General features: G+C 38.8%; 1 protein-coding gene across 7 annotated transcripts in view; it reads left to right on the top strand.

Annotated features, from left to right (window-relative positions):
• Positions 1-13,188, top strand: part of pde1cb (phosphodiesterase 1C, calmodulin-dependent b) — a 118,655-nt gene that overhangs the window by 54,091 nt on the left and 51,376 nt on the right. For 5 of the 7 annotated variants that reach the window (XM_042220294.1, XM_042220291.1, XM_042220295.1 and 2 more), the window contains one exon: positions 2,621-2,647. The exons of the other annotated variants lie outside the window; for them this stretch is intronic. In XM_042220294.1, the coding sequence (XP_042076228.1) occupies positions 2,621-2,647 (27 nt within the window). The remainder of the gene's footprint in view (positions 1-2,620; positions 2,648-13,188) is intronic. 7 annotated transcript variants of the gene reach the window in all.

Raw genomic sequence — 13,188 nt, 5'->3', positions numbered from 1 at the left:
GTGTGTGTGTGTGTGTGTGTGATTTACATTACTGTGCTTGAGAGCCACCATCTACCGGAACCAAATTCCCTGTATGTGTCTGCACATATACTTGGCCAATAAACACGATTCTGATTCTGATTATTGCCAGCTAAGCAGACCAAGCTCTTCCAATGGTTCTATAAGGATCAAATGGCTCGTAGCAATGGGACAGACACCCCATACTCCTGTGCCTCCCACAGAACATTTCTAGGGACACGGTCAAATGCCTTCTCCAAGTCTACAAAACACATGTAGACTCGCAAACTCCCATGCACCCTCAAGTACCCCCTAAGAGGGTAAAGAACTGGTTCAGTGTTCCACGATTGGGACGAAAACTGCATTGTTCCTCCTGTACCTCATGTTCGACTAACAGATGGACTCTCCTTTCCTGCACCCTGGCGTAGACTTTCCCGGGTAGGCTGACGAGTGTGTTCCCCCTATAGTTGGTGGTTCCCATTCTTAAAGATGGGAACCACCAACCCACATCCACCCCGAGGCCCTGCCAACAAGGAGTTTAACTGCCTTAGTGACTTCACCCCCAGTGATGGACGAGTCGTCCCCCTTGCCCCCCATGGAAATATCATGTTTAGTTTATTTTAAGGTTACATTTACTATAATGTTTAACCTTTATAATTGTGATAATTCCTAGAATTCTCTGACCCATCCTCACTTCTTGTCCACATCTAATTAGAATTAATTAGAAGACCCACGCACCAAAAGAGGGTAAAAGGGCAAAACCTGTGACCTAAGATTAGAAAAAAGAAATAATGCATTATTAGTTCTGCTTTTGCCTCCTGACTTTCCCCGTAGTTACTTAATGTAGTATTGATCTGTCTTTTAAGTCTCATTATTATATTTCCCCTAAAACTGTTTATTTAGTCTTTCTTTGTATTGTTTACCCTGTTAAACTGTGGAACTTCATTTTGTTTTCATTTCAATGGCTTCATCAACCCTAAATGATTTATTCATTCTTCCTTTCCCACTAATTTCAAGGGAGCTCTCAACATTTCTTTACGGGGATTAACTTCCTTAGCTTGCAGTTTTGCACTGAGCTCTAAAAGATTGATACTGAAAGCAACGGAGGAGCAAATCAAGCTAAGTGCTGTGAATTGTGCCTGACTAGAATTTAAATAGATGTCTGTAGTCAAACAGTTGTGAGTTTATGCCTCCCCCCAGTTTGCTGTCATGAGTGCTGTAAGTGTGTGTGAGTGAGTGTGTATATGACCTCAGCTTTTAGAGCCATGCTGTTATCACTTCATGGAGGTGTGGGTGTGTTTTAGGGCCAAACGTAAGTGATAGTAGAATAGGTGTGTTAATGTAGCTGTGTAGGTTTCCCAATGTTTGTACGTGTGTGTAGAAGTAAGGTTGGTGGGATCGAGTGGAGTTTGAATGCCGTGTGTGTGTGTGTGTGTGTGTGTGTGTGTGTCTTTTTGCATATTGGTATGACACTCTTAAATCCCTTTTCTGCATAAGTGATTGTAAGCATTTGCATTCTTACTTCTCTTTACTGTAACAGTAGACTCAAAAAAGTAGACTCTAAAGCTCTTCACTTATTTACAGGTAACTGTTATAATGTACCCATTTGATCCAGTATCAGTGAAAAAGTTTCTTATTTTAATGAGTCACTATTTTATTCTAATCGTACTGCGCTCTTACTTTTTATGTTGGTAGTCAAGTTTAGGAATTAGACCCATTGAACATATGCTAAATTGCCCATTTCATCTCAATAAATGCCATGAGCAGGCTTGCATTTGTGAGATTTGATCATTTACACTATTGATATGCTTCAATTCTAGTAAGCCATGAAGTTGATGATGCAATTTGCAATTAAGTTTATATACAGATCAGTGATAAATTAAAAGGAAAAAAACTAAATTAAATGAATTGTTTTAGCAAGCTGTTGGGCCACCATATGCACATTAAAGACTTTTTAATACACCTTAGTATTGATTCCCTGCCTCTGGAACACCACCGGAGAGAGCAACACATTCCTTATTTGGCATTTTGATGATTGCAGTGGAGAGCAATGTCGCTTGAAACTCTCAGTCAAGATCTGGTAAATGCAAAGGCACATAGCACATGATTGTACCCTCAAAATGGGGACATTGCCATCCTGGAAGAAAACACTCCCGTCAGGACTGAAATATGTCTTCCTAGGATAAAGCTGATCACTTTAAAACAACTTTGTGTTGATTTGCCATGACCTTTTCCTCTAAGGAGAAATGTGGAGCCTTACCATTTGAGCAAAATGCTCAGTAAAGCATAACGGAGCCACGTCATGTCTTCAGTATAGGGTTCCTGAACCCTGGAGATTTTTCCTTTTAATTTGATAACTGATCTGTATTATTTGGGATTCTCAGTTTTACTTTATATTCATTAAAATAAACTTTATAATGTGTAAATGTGTAGTTCTTTCCTTTGTTAAAAAAAAATCAGATTGTGCTTGGTTCACATGAAATTTTCAGCTCAAGAAAGATAGCGATAGCGCAGTCATCATCTTTATAGTGTAATGTTCAGCTGGTTTTTGCATGACCCTGATGTCTTTTCGTCCTGTCTTTCCGAAGCCTCATTCTCCTCGTGTTTGTTCTTTCTCTGGCAGGCGCAAGTACAAGAAGACATCCCAGAGGTAAGACTTGCTGCTGGGACTGGACCTCCTCCTTTAGCCCTGTGCCTACCCATCTCTCCTTCATATTTTACCCCCTCCACTTTCTGCCTGTCTTCTTTTCATTTCCTGCCATCTGCATCACCGGACCTTAGGAAATAACTTTTTATTAATATTATTATTATTATTAATTATTCATTGTTGCTTTCAGTGCAAAAACACTTTTGCAGTATTGATAAGAAATGTGTAATTTAAATAAAGGTTGTTATTATTATTATGATTAGTATCTTATTACTATTGTTATTATTATCCCCCTGTTCACCACCTTAAATCCCGAGAGCCACATATAGTACCTAAACAAGTAAAGCACACCTTGCCACACTTGCGGGCATTCACAGATACTCTTGCTTTCACTCTCTCTTTCCCTCTTGGGTTGCTTCAAGTGTCGACTGAGTAGAATGGATAGAAATCAGGGCGACACAGTTTACCATAGAACACGCACACAACTTGAAAGCCTGACAGATAACTCAATGTTATCTTCATTTTTATTAAACTTTCATTTGTTTTCTTCTGTTGGAGATGCTCAGGGGAAATCAGGCTCTGCATTAAGTGAGACATGAATGCATTTATTTACAAGAGTAAAAGCGGGGATTAATTAATGTTGCTAGATAAATGGGTAATGTAGGTTTAAGTGTCATTTATTACAGATGTTACTGCATTGAACATTAAATGGGTGTCATGCGTTTTTTTTCCAGTTATGTATCTGGTTATTTTTTTCTTGGTGCAACAGACATGTTTTATTGCTTGGTGACCCAAAAGGTTTAAAACTAAAAGGCTTTATACATACCTTCAAAAATGTGCTTTGTAATCCAAAGTGCCACATAGTGAAACGGTAGTCTTTTGTGCTGAATGAAATTTGTACCTGATGTATTGTTTGAGACAATCTTCCTACATTCTTTATAAAAGAGTAATGTCTTTTCTCAAAATAAACAATATACCTTGTTGAGTGAAAAAATAATTTTATTGAAGTTTTACACAAGAAATTATTTTTTTCAGCATCTACAGTATATGTGTCAAAAATCAGCATTATCACTAAGATTTGTGCTCTCTTAAAATTTGTGCTCTAATATTAATTCACACTCACCGGCCTCTCTTCGTATACCTCTTAGTTATAACTCGCTAGCACCAGGTTGGACTCCATTTGGCTTCAGAACCACCTTAATACTTCATGGCACAGACTGTGCATTCCTGTCAGCTTGAAGCACTCCGACCATTTCCCTCTCAACTTTGGCACCAACAAGTCATTTTCTCCCAGAGAACTGCCACTCACTGGATTTCTCTTTTTCAGACCATCTATGAACCCTAGAGATGGTTGTATAGGAATATCACAGTAGATCAGCAGTTATACTCAGACCAGCCTGTCTTGCATCAGCAATCGTGTCATGTTATGTCACTAAAGTCGCCTTTCTTCCTCATTCTAGTAAACTACAGCAGGTTGTCTAGACCATGTCTATATGATTAAATGCATTGAGTTGGCAATTAGATATTAGTGCTTACAAGCAGTTGATGGCAGGTAAGTGTACATGTTATGTATATCACCTACATAACACAACAACATCATTGTCAAATATTTTCAGCTTGCTTATTTAAGTTTAAACCTTATAAAAGTCACAGATGTGGCAATTTCTCAACTGCAAATTATTGTGTCCAAAACCAACAATGTGTTAAGCCATGTCCACATAAAAAGCAAGCTGCTTTTCACCAGCTTCTTTAAAATGGACATTTGGTTACTAGAGGAATGTTCTAGGCTCTGGTTGCATCATATGTCAGCTACTGTTATCTTTCGCTCCATTCGGTACTTGCTTTTATCACTTGCTTCACTTGCTTGTTTTTTGTTTTGACTGTCATCACTACGGTGGCATTTCATAGAGTCTCCGGTGGCTAAATAGCTGCTAGTCTCTCCCTGTGTGTATGCCGGTATAGACAAAAGTATCTAACTCTCCTGCTTTTCAGGCTCAGCTCATTCGTTTTTTTTAATTGAAAAATGGAAAAAACAAAGTTTAAAAAAAAACAAACATTAAGACAATTTCAGTCATACCTCTTAAGTGTATTCTTTCATGGAATACAATGCTTCTTTTTCCACCTACTTTTCCACCATTTGCACAAATCATGATCAGTAGTAAACAAGAAAATTGTAAACACTCCACAAAATGAATTCCAAAACTCTTTTTTTTTGCTGCAGCCTGTTTCATGGCACTTTCCTGGGAACTGATGGATTGCTGCACAGTCAGAGAAATACTGCTCATGTTATTGGCACAGTGTGTGGTCGTTTAGAGTGGTATAGCCTTAGCTGTTGGAAACTCCTTCTCTCTCCCTGCCGCAGTCTCTCTATCGTTCTCGCTCTCTTCGCTGGGTGGGTGAGTTCCTGTGTGGAGGAGCCGGGTGATTGACAGCTCCATATGTGTCTGTGTAATTACGGCCGGGCTAATTGGCAGAGAGGAACACTGGGAAATTGTTATTACTGACACACCAGGACAACCCCTTACACACACAGATGGAAGCAGAGACTGCCCTCCTCACAGAGGGAGGCATGGAGTGACGAGGGAGAGGAGTGTTTGTGTGAATGTGCACATAGAAAGGAGGTTAAGAGGGATGAAAGTAAAGCTGTAAAAAGAATAGAAGATAGTCTGTGTAGGCCTGTGATTGTGTGTTTTATCTGGGGTTGGTGCTGGAAATAGGGAAACAGTTTGCCTACTTCTGTATAGGTTATCATTTTTGATCACATGATCTCTATTGTGTTCTGCTCTTCTCTTTCAACAGTTGGCAGGTTGGTAAGCCCCGCCTCCCACTTAGTTACTGTTGCTGTGGTTGTCAAGCTTTCCATTCATAGCACAGCACATCTGCAATTTACAAAGATGGCAATGGCAGGTTTAATTTTTTGGAGCAATAATCCAAATTTAAATCCAAAGTTGTTTAAGACTAAAACAAGCTAACTGTTGCTGTTTTATTAATAATAAAGAAGGCTTTTATTAAGAGTACATATATAAAAGCTAGAATAGCAAAAACAGCTTTTTCGTGTTATGTGTTTTTCACTTAGCCTCAGCAGTTAGCTGGCCTTACAATGATGATTACAATAAATACAGTTAATAGACTACAACATTTTTTGTTGTTATTGTCATTGTATGCTTAGTTTATAAAGACACAGGTAAGATTTATGCTTCATTGCAAACCTTACAACACTCTTAATCCATTATCTGGTCAGAAACCTTATTTGATTTCATTCAGTTTGGCTTCCTCCGGCTCACTGTGATGTTGTCAAACCACATGGATTTCTCTCAGCCAATCAGTGAAGATCAGATTATGTCACAGATAGTGACATCATGGCATCTAACCCCCTAAGCCCCAACCTCAACCCTAACCCTGTTAACTTGTAATGCTTAGAAATGTATTAGACTACGTGGCATAAAAACAAGAAAAGGTTTTAGAAATCTGTCTTTTAGAAACTTGTATACAATTACGTATAAGGCAAATAACACTGATTTCATGTTTTTATTGCCATGTTTGGGCTGGCACGCTGGATGTTTTTGAGAAATTAAAATCAAAATGAAATCAAAAAATGAATCACAAATTTATAATAAGCATTACTTTAAAAAAGAAAACTTTTTGTAAAACAGTAAGTTTAAAAATGTATGGATAACAGAAATAATTATATTTTAACGTGAGGCATGTAATTTTCATTAAAGAAGTGATTGAGGGAAACTGTGGCATAAACCTTACATTGGGTGGTAGCCTTATAAATTTATTAAGCACTGTATACATGGTAAATTGACTGCCCTCAGTTTGCAGCCTGAAACTGAAAAAAGAAGTACTAAATATTTCAGTGAGTGCCAGATACACACTAAGACCTTACAATCCTGTTACTGACCATTCACTAAATCTGCCAGTGGATGAGGTTTAGTGAATGGTTTGTTTGAAATCTGTTACTTCTTTGACTAATCCCTCTGAATGTGTCGGAAAGCAGATTGATTGGAGCCACTAGGAAGAAAAGAGCACTTTCTCTTATGTTTACCAAAAAGGCATTGATCATCTGAACGCTACCACTTACAGTGATTATTCATCAACCGCCAAAAGCTACGAGTAGAGGACTTGAGTGTCTCTTTGTATTTCATGACAAGCGCCTGAATGCTACTCTGAATTAAACATGCTTTTACTTAAGCCTGTAAATATGCTACAGTGGTCACTGCTTGTAGTTTAGCTTTTAAGTGTTTTGCCATCTGATCCAGACAGGCCTCCAGCCTTAAATGGTCTTTGTAAGTAACTGTGTGTGTGTGTGTGCGCGTGCACGCGTGTGTGTGTGTTTATACAAGGGGTTCTTTGGGTTGTTTTTTTTTCTCATTTAGCCTTCTCGTGGTTAGTGTTTTGGTCCAGATCACGGCCTTTAAAACTGTCCAAGGCCTTACATCATGTTCTCTGTGGCAAAACTTTTTCAGCACAAGCCAGTCGTTTCCTCTCTGGCATAAATATCAGACACCCTGTCTATGTATATTTTATAAATGCCAGTTTGTGTAGGACAGATTTTCAGGGAGATAGATTCTGGACAGAGATCTCCGATGTTATTCCCGGGATCTGCTGGAGCCACTCGCCTAGCTTGGGAGTCACCGCACCTAGTGCTCCGATTACCACGGGGACCACCGTTACCTTCACCCTCCACATCCTCTCGAGCTCTTCTCTGAGCCCTTGATTTCTCCAGCTTCTCGTGTTCCTTCTTCCTGATATTGCTGTCATTCGGAACCGCTACATCGATCACTACGGCCGTCTTCTTCTGTTTGTCTACCACCACTATGTCCGGTTGGTTAGCCACCACCATTTTGTCCGTCTGTATCTGGAAGTCCCACAGGATCTTAGCTCGGTCATTCTCCACCACCCTTGGGGGCATCTCCCATTTTGACTCGGGACTTCCAGGTTATACTCGGCACAGATGTTCCTGTACACTATGCCGGCCACTTGGTTATGGCGTTCCATGTATGCCTTGCCTGCTAGCATCTTGCACCCTGCTGTTATGTGCTGGATTGTCTCTGGGGCATCTTTACACAGCCTGCACCTGGGGTCTTGCCTGGTGTGATAGACCCCAGCCTCTATGGATCTTGTGCTCAGAGCCCCGCGGAAAGGGGCTACATGAATAGGATTGAGGATATTTATGCACCCCTAATATATATATATATGTTTATATATATATATATATATATATATATATATATGAGAGAGAGAGAGAATTTTTTTTTTTGTAATTACCTATAATCCAAATTTCATTTTCTTCTCATACTGTAGTTGTGATTCACCAACTAAAAAAGGTATCAAATCTAAGCTCCATTTGATTGCATTTGCAGATCTGCATCAAATTTCTAACAAAACCATTTAATTTTCCCTTTCTTGTTGTTACTTAGAAAAAAATCCTTCTAATACTATCTGATCGCTCATTGATAGCTGAAATTTAAATGCCAAGTAATAACCACATTTCTTACTACCGAACCTCAGCAGCAGTTCAAGGCCTCTCTGTCTACATAAACTCAAATTTTTGAACAGACAATACAGATTACAGGCAACAATATGACTGACAGAAAATAAAAATGAATAATATTAAGGAAAAAACTGGGACATGTCTTTAGGAAAATTCAGGAGAATTTTGGAGGCCTTATACAGTTTTAAACTGACTGTATTTTTTTAAATCGGTATACACTTGACCATGTTGAAGATTCACTGCACTAAGATTTGTTATCAGTCTTCATTCTGTATATCTATTTGTACAGCAATATTAATCCACCTGCCTGACTTTTCTTTTAATATGGTCTCATCAGAACATGGATACTGGACCTCCTGGGGTATTTGTTGTTGGCGCTGGGATGCTGGCATTAGATCATTTGGGTCCTAAAGGGTTGCAGGGTGGGACTCGGTAGATTGTGCCATTTCTGGAACATTGTCCCAATGCTGATTTGGACTGGGATCAGAGAAGCTCAAGAGGCAAGTCAATATTGGGCTCTTTGTCCTGTTTTGAAGCATAACTCAACAGTTTTTGGCACATTTTCCTCCTGGGAGAGGCAGCTGATCATGAAAAGTGCCTTTGCCGCTGGGACATGGTGTATTTTCTGCAATGTTTAGGGGGGTCATACGTGTCTAATATCTACATGACAACACGACACAAGGTTTCCCATGGCATTGTGACACTGCGTTGTAACAAGTGATCAATGTTATTTGCTTCACCTTTCAGGGGTTTTAATTGGTGACACTGATTTGTGTCATTATGTAGTAAATCATAGAAATAAAAATACAAATAAAATGAATGGTGAATTAAAAAAAGACAGCTCATTAACAGAAGAAAAAAGGCAAGAAGCAATAGAGAGGTGGACAGATATAGTCAGGCTGAGAGTCACAAGGGAAAATTGAACTCTTTGCTGAATGTCAGTAATCACGGAGCAAATCCTGGGATTGGCATTTCAAGAACAGCCCATTATAAGCCATTACCCGAGCCTCTCTGTCTCTCTCTGTGGTCTCAGGCCATTTGTCAGTCACCGCAGCTATTGGCCTGTCTATTGAAGATGATTCATTTGGAGCAACATTGGTGTATTGTTATCTTGTTATTGGTTTTTTATGAGTGGATTCGTCGGCCACTGGAACAAATATAATCATGTCTTTTAAAACAACCCGATTGTCTTTTGAGCAGTAAGGAGCTGGGGCAATTAGAACGGCAATAAAGATGATGATGTGCTGAGATATTAGATGAAAAACAGAGATGATGCCATTAATCACCTAAAAATTAGAAACACAAATGTCACTTCAGGCTCACTTGTGATAACAGACTCATTTTAAACATTAATTATTATTATGAATTACACATTTTGAGAATGATTGCTTAGAACACGTGAACAATTTTTTACATTATCCCAAAAGTAGCAGAAGTAGTGTAAAACATATGTTTTTTAAGGACAATTTTGTAGCTCAGTTTTTTGCTTGTGTGCTTTCCAGCTCAGATGTATTGATATTTATGCTTGCTTTTCCTTTTGTTCTTCCTTTCTCTATCTTTCCCTATCTAGAGGGGTAATTACCTGTCTCAAATGAATTTAAAAGCTTAGCCTAATTGCATTCTTCTTATCCAGTCTTCTTCTTCCCTCCTTTCCTTTCCACTCTGCCTCTCATCAGGTGATCTTTCCTTTTCATGCGTTACTGTTTCCTGATTCACTCCACGTCGCATTTTCTTAAAAAAAAAAATGCTGGTACTGTAGTAAAATGCATTTTTTTACAAATTTATTTTACTTGAGTACATTAATATTCATAAATGCATACAACATGTGGCATTTTCAGCACCATGAACAACATCAGTAAAAGAGAATTAAAGCCACGTTTTTATGTTGTGTTGGTACTCCTCATGCAGCAAAGACAGATTTGACTCTTTGTGGCATGAACACTGGAAGTCCTTTAGTGTTTACCACTGAGAAGTTGGGCTCTTTGGTTGAGGCTTGTTCTGGGGATACTGCTATCTGCAGAGATTACAGGCGAGATCAATGCTTTGGCTTTTTTTTTTTTGTCCTTTTCTGTGAGGCAGCTGTGATTGGAGTTGCAGTGATTTTGTTCTCTGTGGGAATGCTGTTGCTACTGTGGAGTGCCATTGTGCCAAAGCTCAGGTGTGGAACGTGTGGGGACAATGCAATATTCAGATGGATGCAGTGTCAAAGTGACATCCGCATGAATGCCAGGACCCCGGGTTTCAAACTTTTACCTGTCATTGGTTTTATGGACATGAGGTGTGGTAGATTTTATTATGGAATGGTATGGAGGTTCCATTTAGACTGAATAATACCCTTCAGTATCTGCAAACGGAGCAAATCACTTTCACACTAATTGTTGTCTGTGCAATCCGGTCATCATAACAGAGAAATCGAATGTGTTACTGTAAGTGCTTCATTTTCATTTTACAGCGATATGCTTCTACCCTGATTATTTTCTTCCTCTTTGCCTACCTCAGAGAGCCATCATTAAGCTAAGTATATTGATACAGTGAAGATTAATTACAAAGCCTAAATGAAAGGCTTTCATCCTAAGTTGAATCTATAGGAGAGATGAGCACATAAACATCACATGCTTTAATGGTGCCAATTCACCAGGCTTCCCCTTCCTACTGCCTGCAGCAGATAATATTCCAGATTTATGGTGCAGATTGTCTCCTTAACCTGATTGTTTATAACCATCCTTCATCTAACCATTCCACCCCTGTGCCGGTCCCTACTGCCTGTTTGTCCATTTGGCATGACTTCAGGACAGAGGCAGTTAGATGAGCAGCAATGTGTAACTAGTGTCCGTGAGTTTATATTGAGATAAAATATTCAGTCACACTGATTGAGAATGCTTAAAAATACACTACATGCTTTGTCTGGCATCTGTCTGAATACGTTTGTGTGTGCTGCATATATTTTTCTTTCCATTCAGCTATCATCTCATTCATCTTCAGATTACTCAGTCAGCTCTAGTGGGAGTCACAGATCTAACATATGACCTATTTAAATACTTTATCTGGCCCACAGGTTCTGTCATTACCAATGTGAAAGACAACATATTCAAAATTGTCTTAAGCAGCAATGGTGACGATTTTAAAAAACAAAAAAACAGAAAAGCAGTAACTGGGAATGGCACTATGAGGGAGTTTGAGTAATTGGTAATGATAATAACTGGTTGTGTAGCAAATCTGTGTCTCAAATGATCAAACCCAGTGATTTAATATTAATTCGTTTTTTCTCCTCTGCTTCTGTCCCCTCACCCTCCATCAGCTGCAGCAGATGGATGCTTATTTTGTTTTCCTGTTAAAAGGGAGTTTTTCCTTCCCTCTGTTGCCAAGTGCTTGCTCATAGGAGGTCATCTGATTGTTGGATTCTCTCCATTATTTTCGGGTCTTTGTCTTACAGTATAAAGTGCCTTGAAGTGACTGCTGTTGTGATTTGGTGCAATATGAGTAAAACTTGAACTGAAAGTGTGGAGTGAAGTATGGAGATCTGAATAAAACATTTTCTGGTGAAATCAGGGAATTTACTTCCCATTTATCATAGTTTGTTTTTTGTTGTACCATTCTCTATAAGCATTTAGCATATACATCTGGTAGTGAGACCCTGCCTCACCCTGTGCCTCATGGAAAGCCCAGCAGATAAATTAAAAAAATTAAGTTAAAAGCAATGAGTGAGCTGTGTCAAAACAAATATGGCATTAGCCACTGTTGGATGGTAGCCAAGGAGTTAATGGCTTGATTAGTAATGTGGTGCTTTGCAGCTTGTTGGTGCTTTGTTGTTATGTAAACAGGAAACATTGAAGGATTTCATTGTAAAATGAAACGTGTTGCTTTTCAATTGATGAAAATCTCTTGGCCGCATATGGGAAAATTAATAAACACTTGCTGTTGTTTGTATTTGCAAAAATGCACCATATTTGCTTTTCTGTTCTTTTTAATCTAAATGTGTGAGCATGTGGATAAACTGCTGTGGTGTTTTCTCTGATGCTAATCTAAGAGGGAAGCTAGAAATCACAACAGTCACGCACCCAGGAGTCTGTTTTCTGTCACGGTTTTTCAAACTTTCTTTTGGACAGGCTGGACTAAACATCCTTTCCAGAAAATAAACTTTCAGTACAGTAGTTCACTGTTGTACAGTTAAACTCATGGGGACTGAGACTGAATGTCTCAAGTTCATGGTTTGTTTAAGTGAATATGTCAATCACTGACATGTTGTATACTTTTCCAATCTAGTTTAATTTAAGCAAAAAAAAAGAAAAAGCAAAAAGGCCAAACATTTGGCGTCTGTTGCTTCTCACTTGTTAAAAAGCACTTGTTATTGGTGCTAAATGTAAAACAGTAAATTAACTTCTGGGCTTTGGAATATTAATTGGACCAAATAAAAGACTTAAATGGTAATGAATTCTCAGTTTTACTTTTACAACAGAAATGACTCTGTTCTTCTCTTGAACGACTAAGGAAACAAAGCATTGCAAGAGATAAGCACTTATCTCTTGCAATACTAAAGGTTATCTAAACCAGCTATAGGCTGAATATAAACAGATATGGAATGCTTCTACATTTCAGGTCTACCTTGGCTCAGATTTAAATCTCAAGGTTAAATTGCTGTTCTGAGAACTCGAGGCTTTCAAATGGCTTGCATTCAATTAGGCTACCACTCCCAAACTATTAAATCTTTAACTTACCTCTATACAGGAATCCTAAGCAGTAGATGTGATCATTTAATAAATGTTGTTATTATAACAGGCTATAAGTGTGCATAGTTGTAAACAGATGTTAACACAAACTTTTATGTGAACAATAACCATGTGTAGAAGGTGAGGATGAGTCTACTGCTAGTTGCTACTTCATCAGCAAAGGCTCTCATCAAACTGGCTGTGTCTAACTAGCACTTCCTTCCTCAGTGCAACAATCTGAGCTAAATAAGTGGCCCTCAGGGCAGCAGCAAAGACACGAGGCTGGAGAGGAGTCTCCAGTGAGCTCAACAATCCTCTCATCACTACACTGCTGCTTGCTC

This window comes from Haplochromis burtoni, unplaced genomic scaffold, assembly GCF_018398535.1.
Source record: "Haplochromis burtoni strain Fernald_Lab_line unplaced genomic scaffold, NCSU_Asbu1 Contig_3, whole genome shotgun sequence".
In the NCBI taxonomy this organism is placed as follows: Eukaryota; Metazoa; Chordata; class Actinopteri; order Cichliformes; family Cichlidae; genus Haplochromis; species Haplochromis burtoni.
The sequence above is the reverse complement of the archived record's forward strand: the minus strand, read 5'-3'. Positions and strand labels throughout refer to the sequence as shown.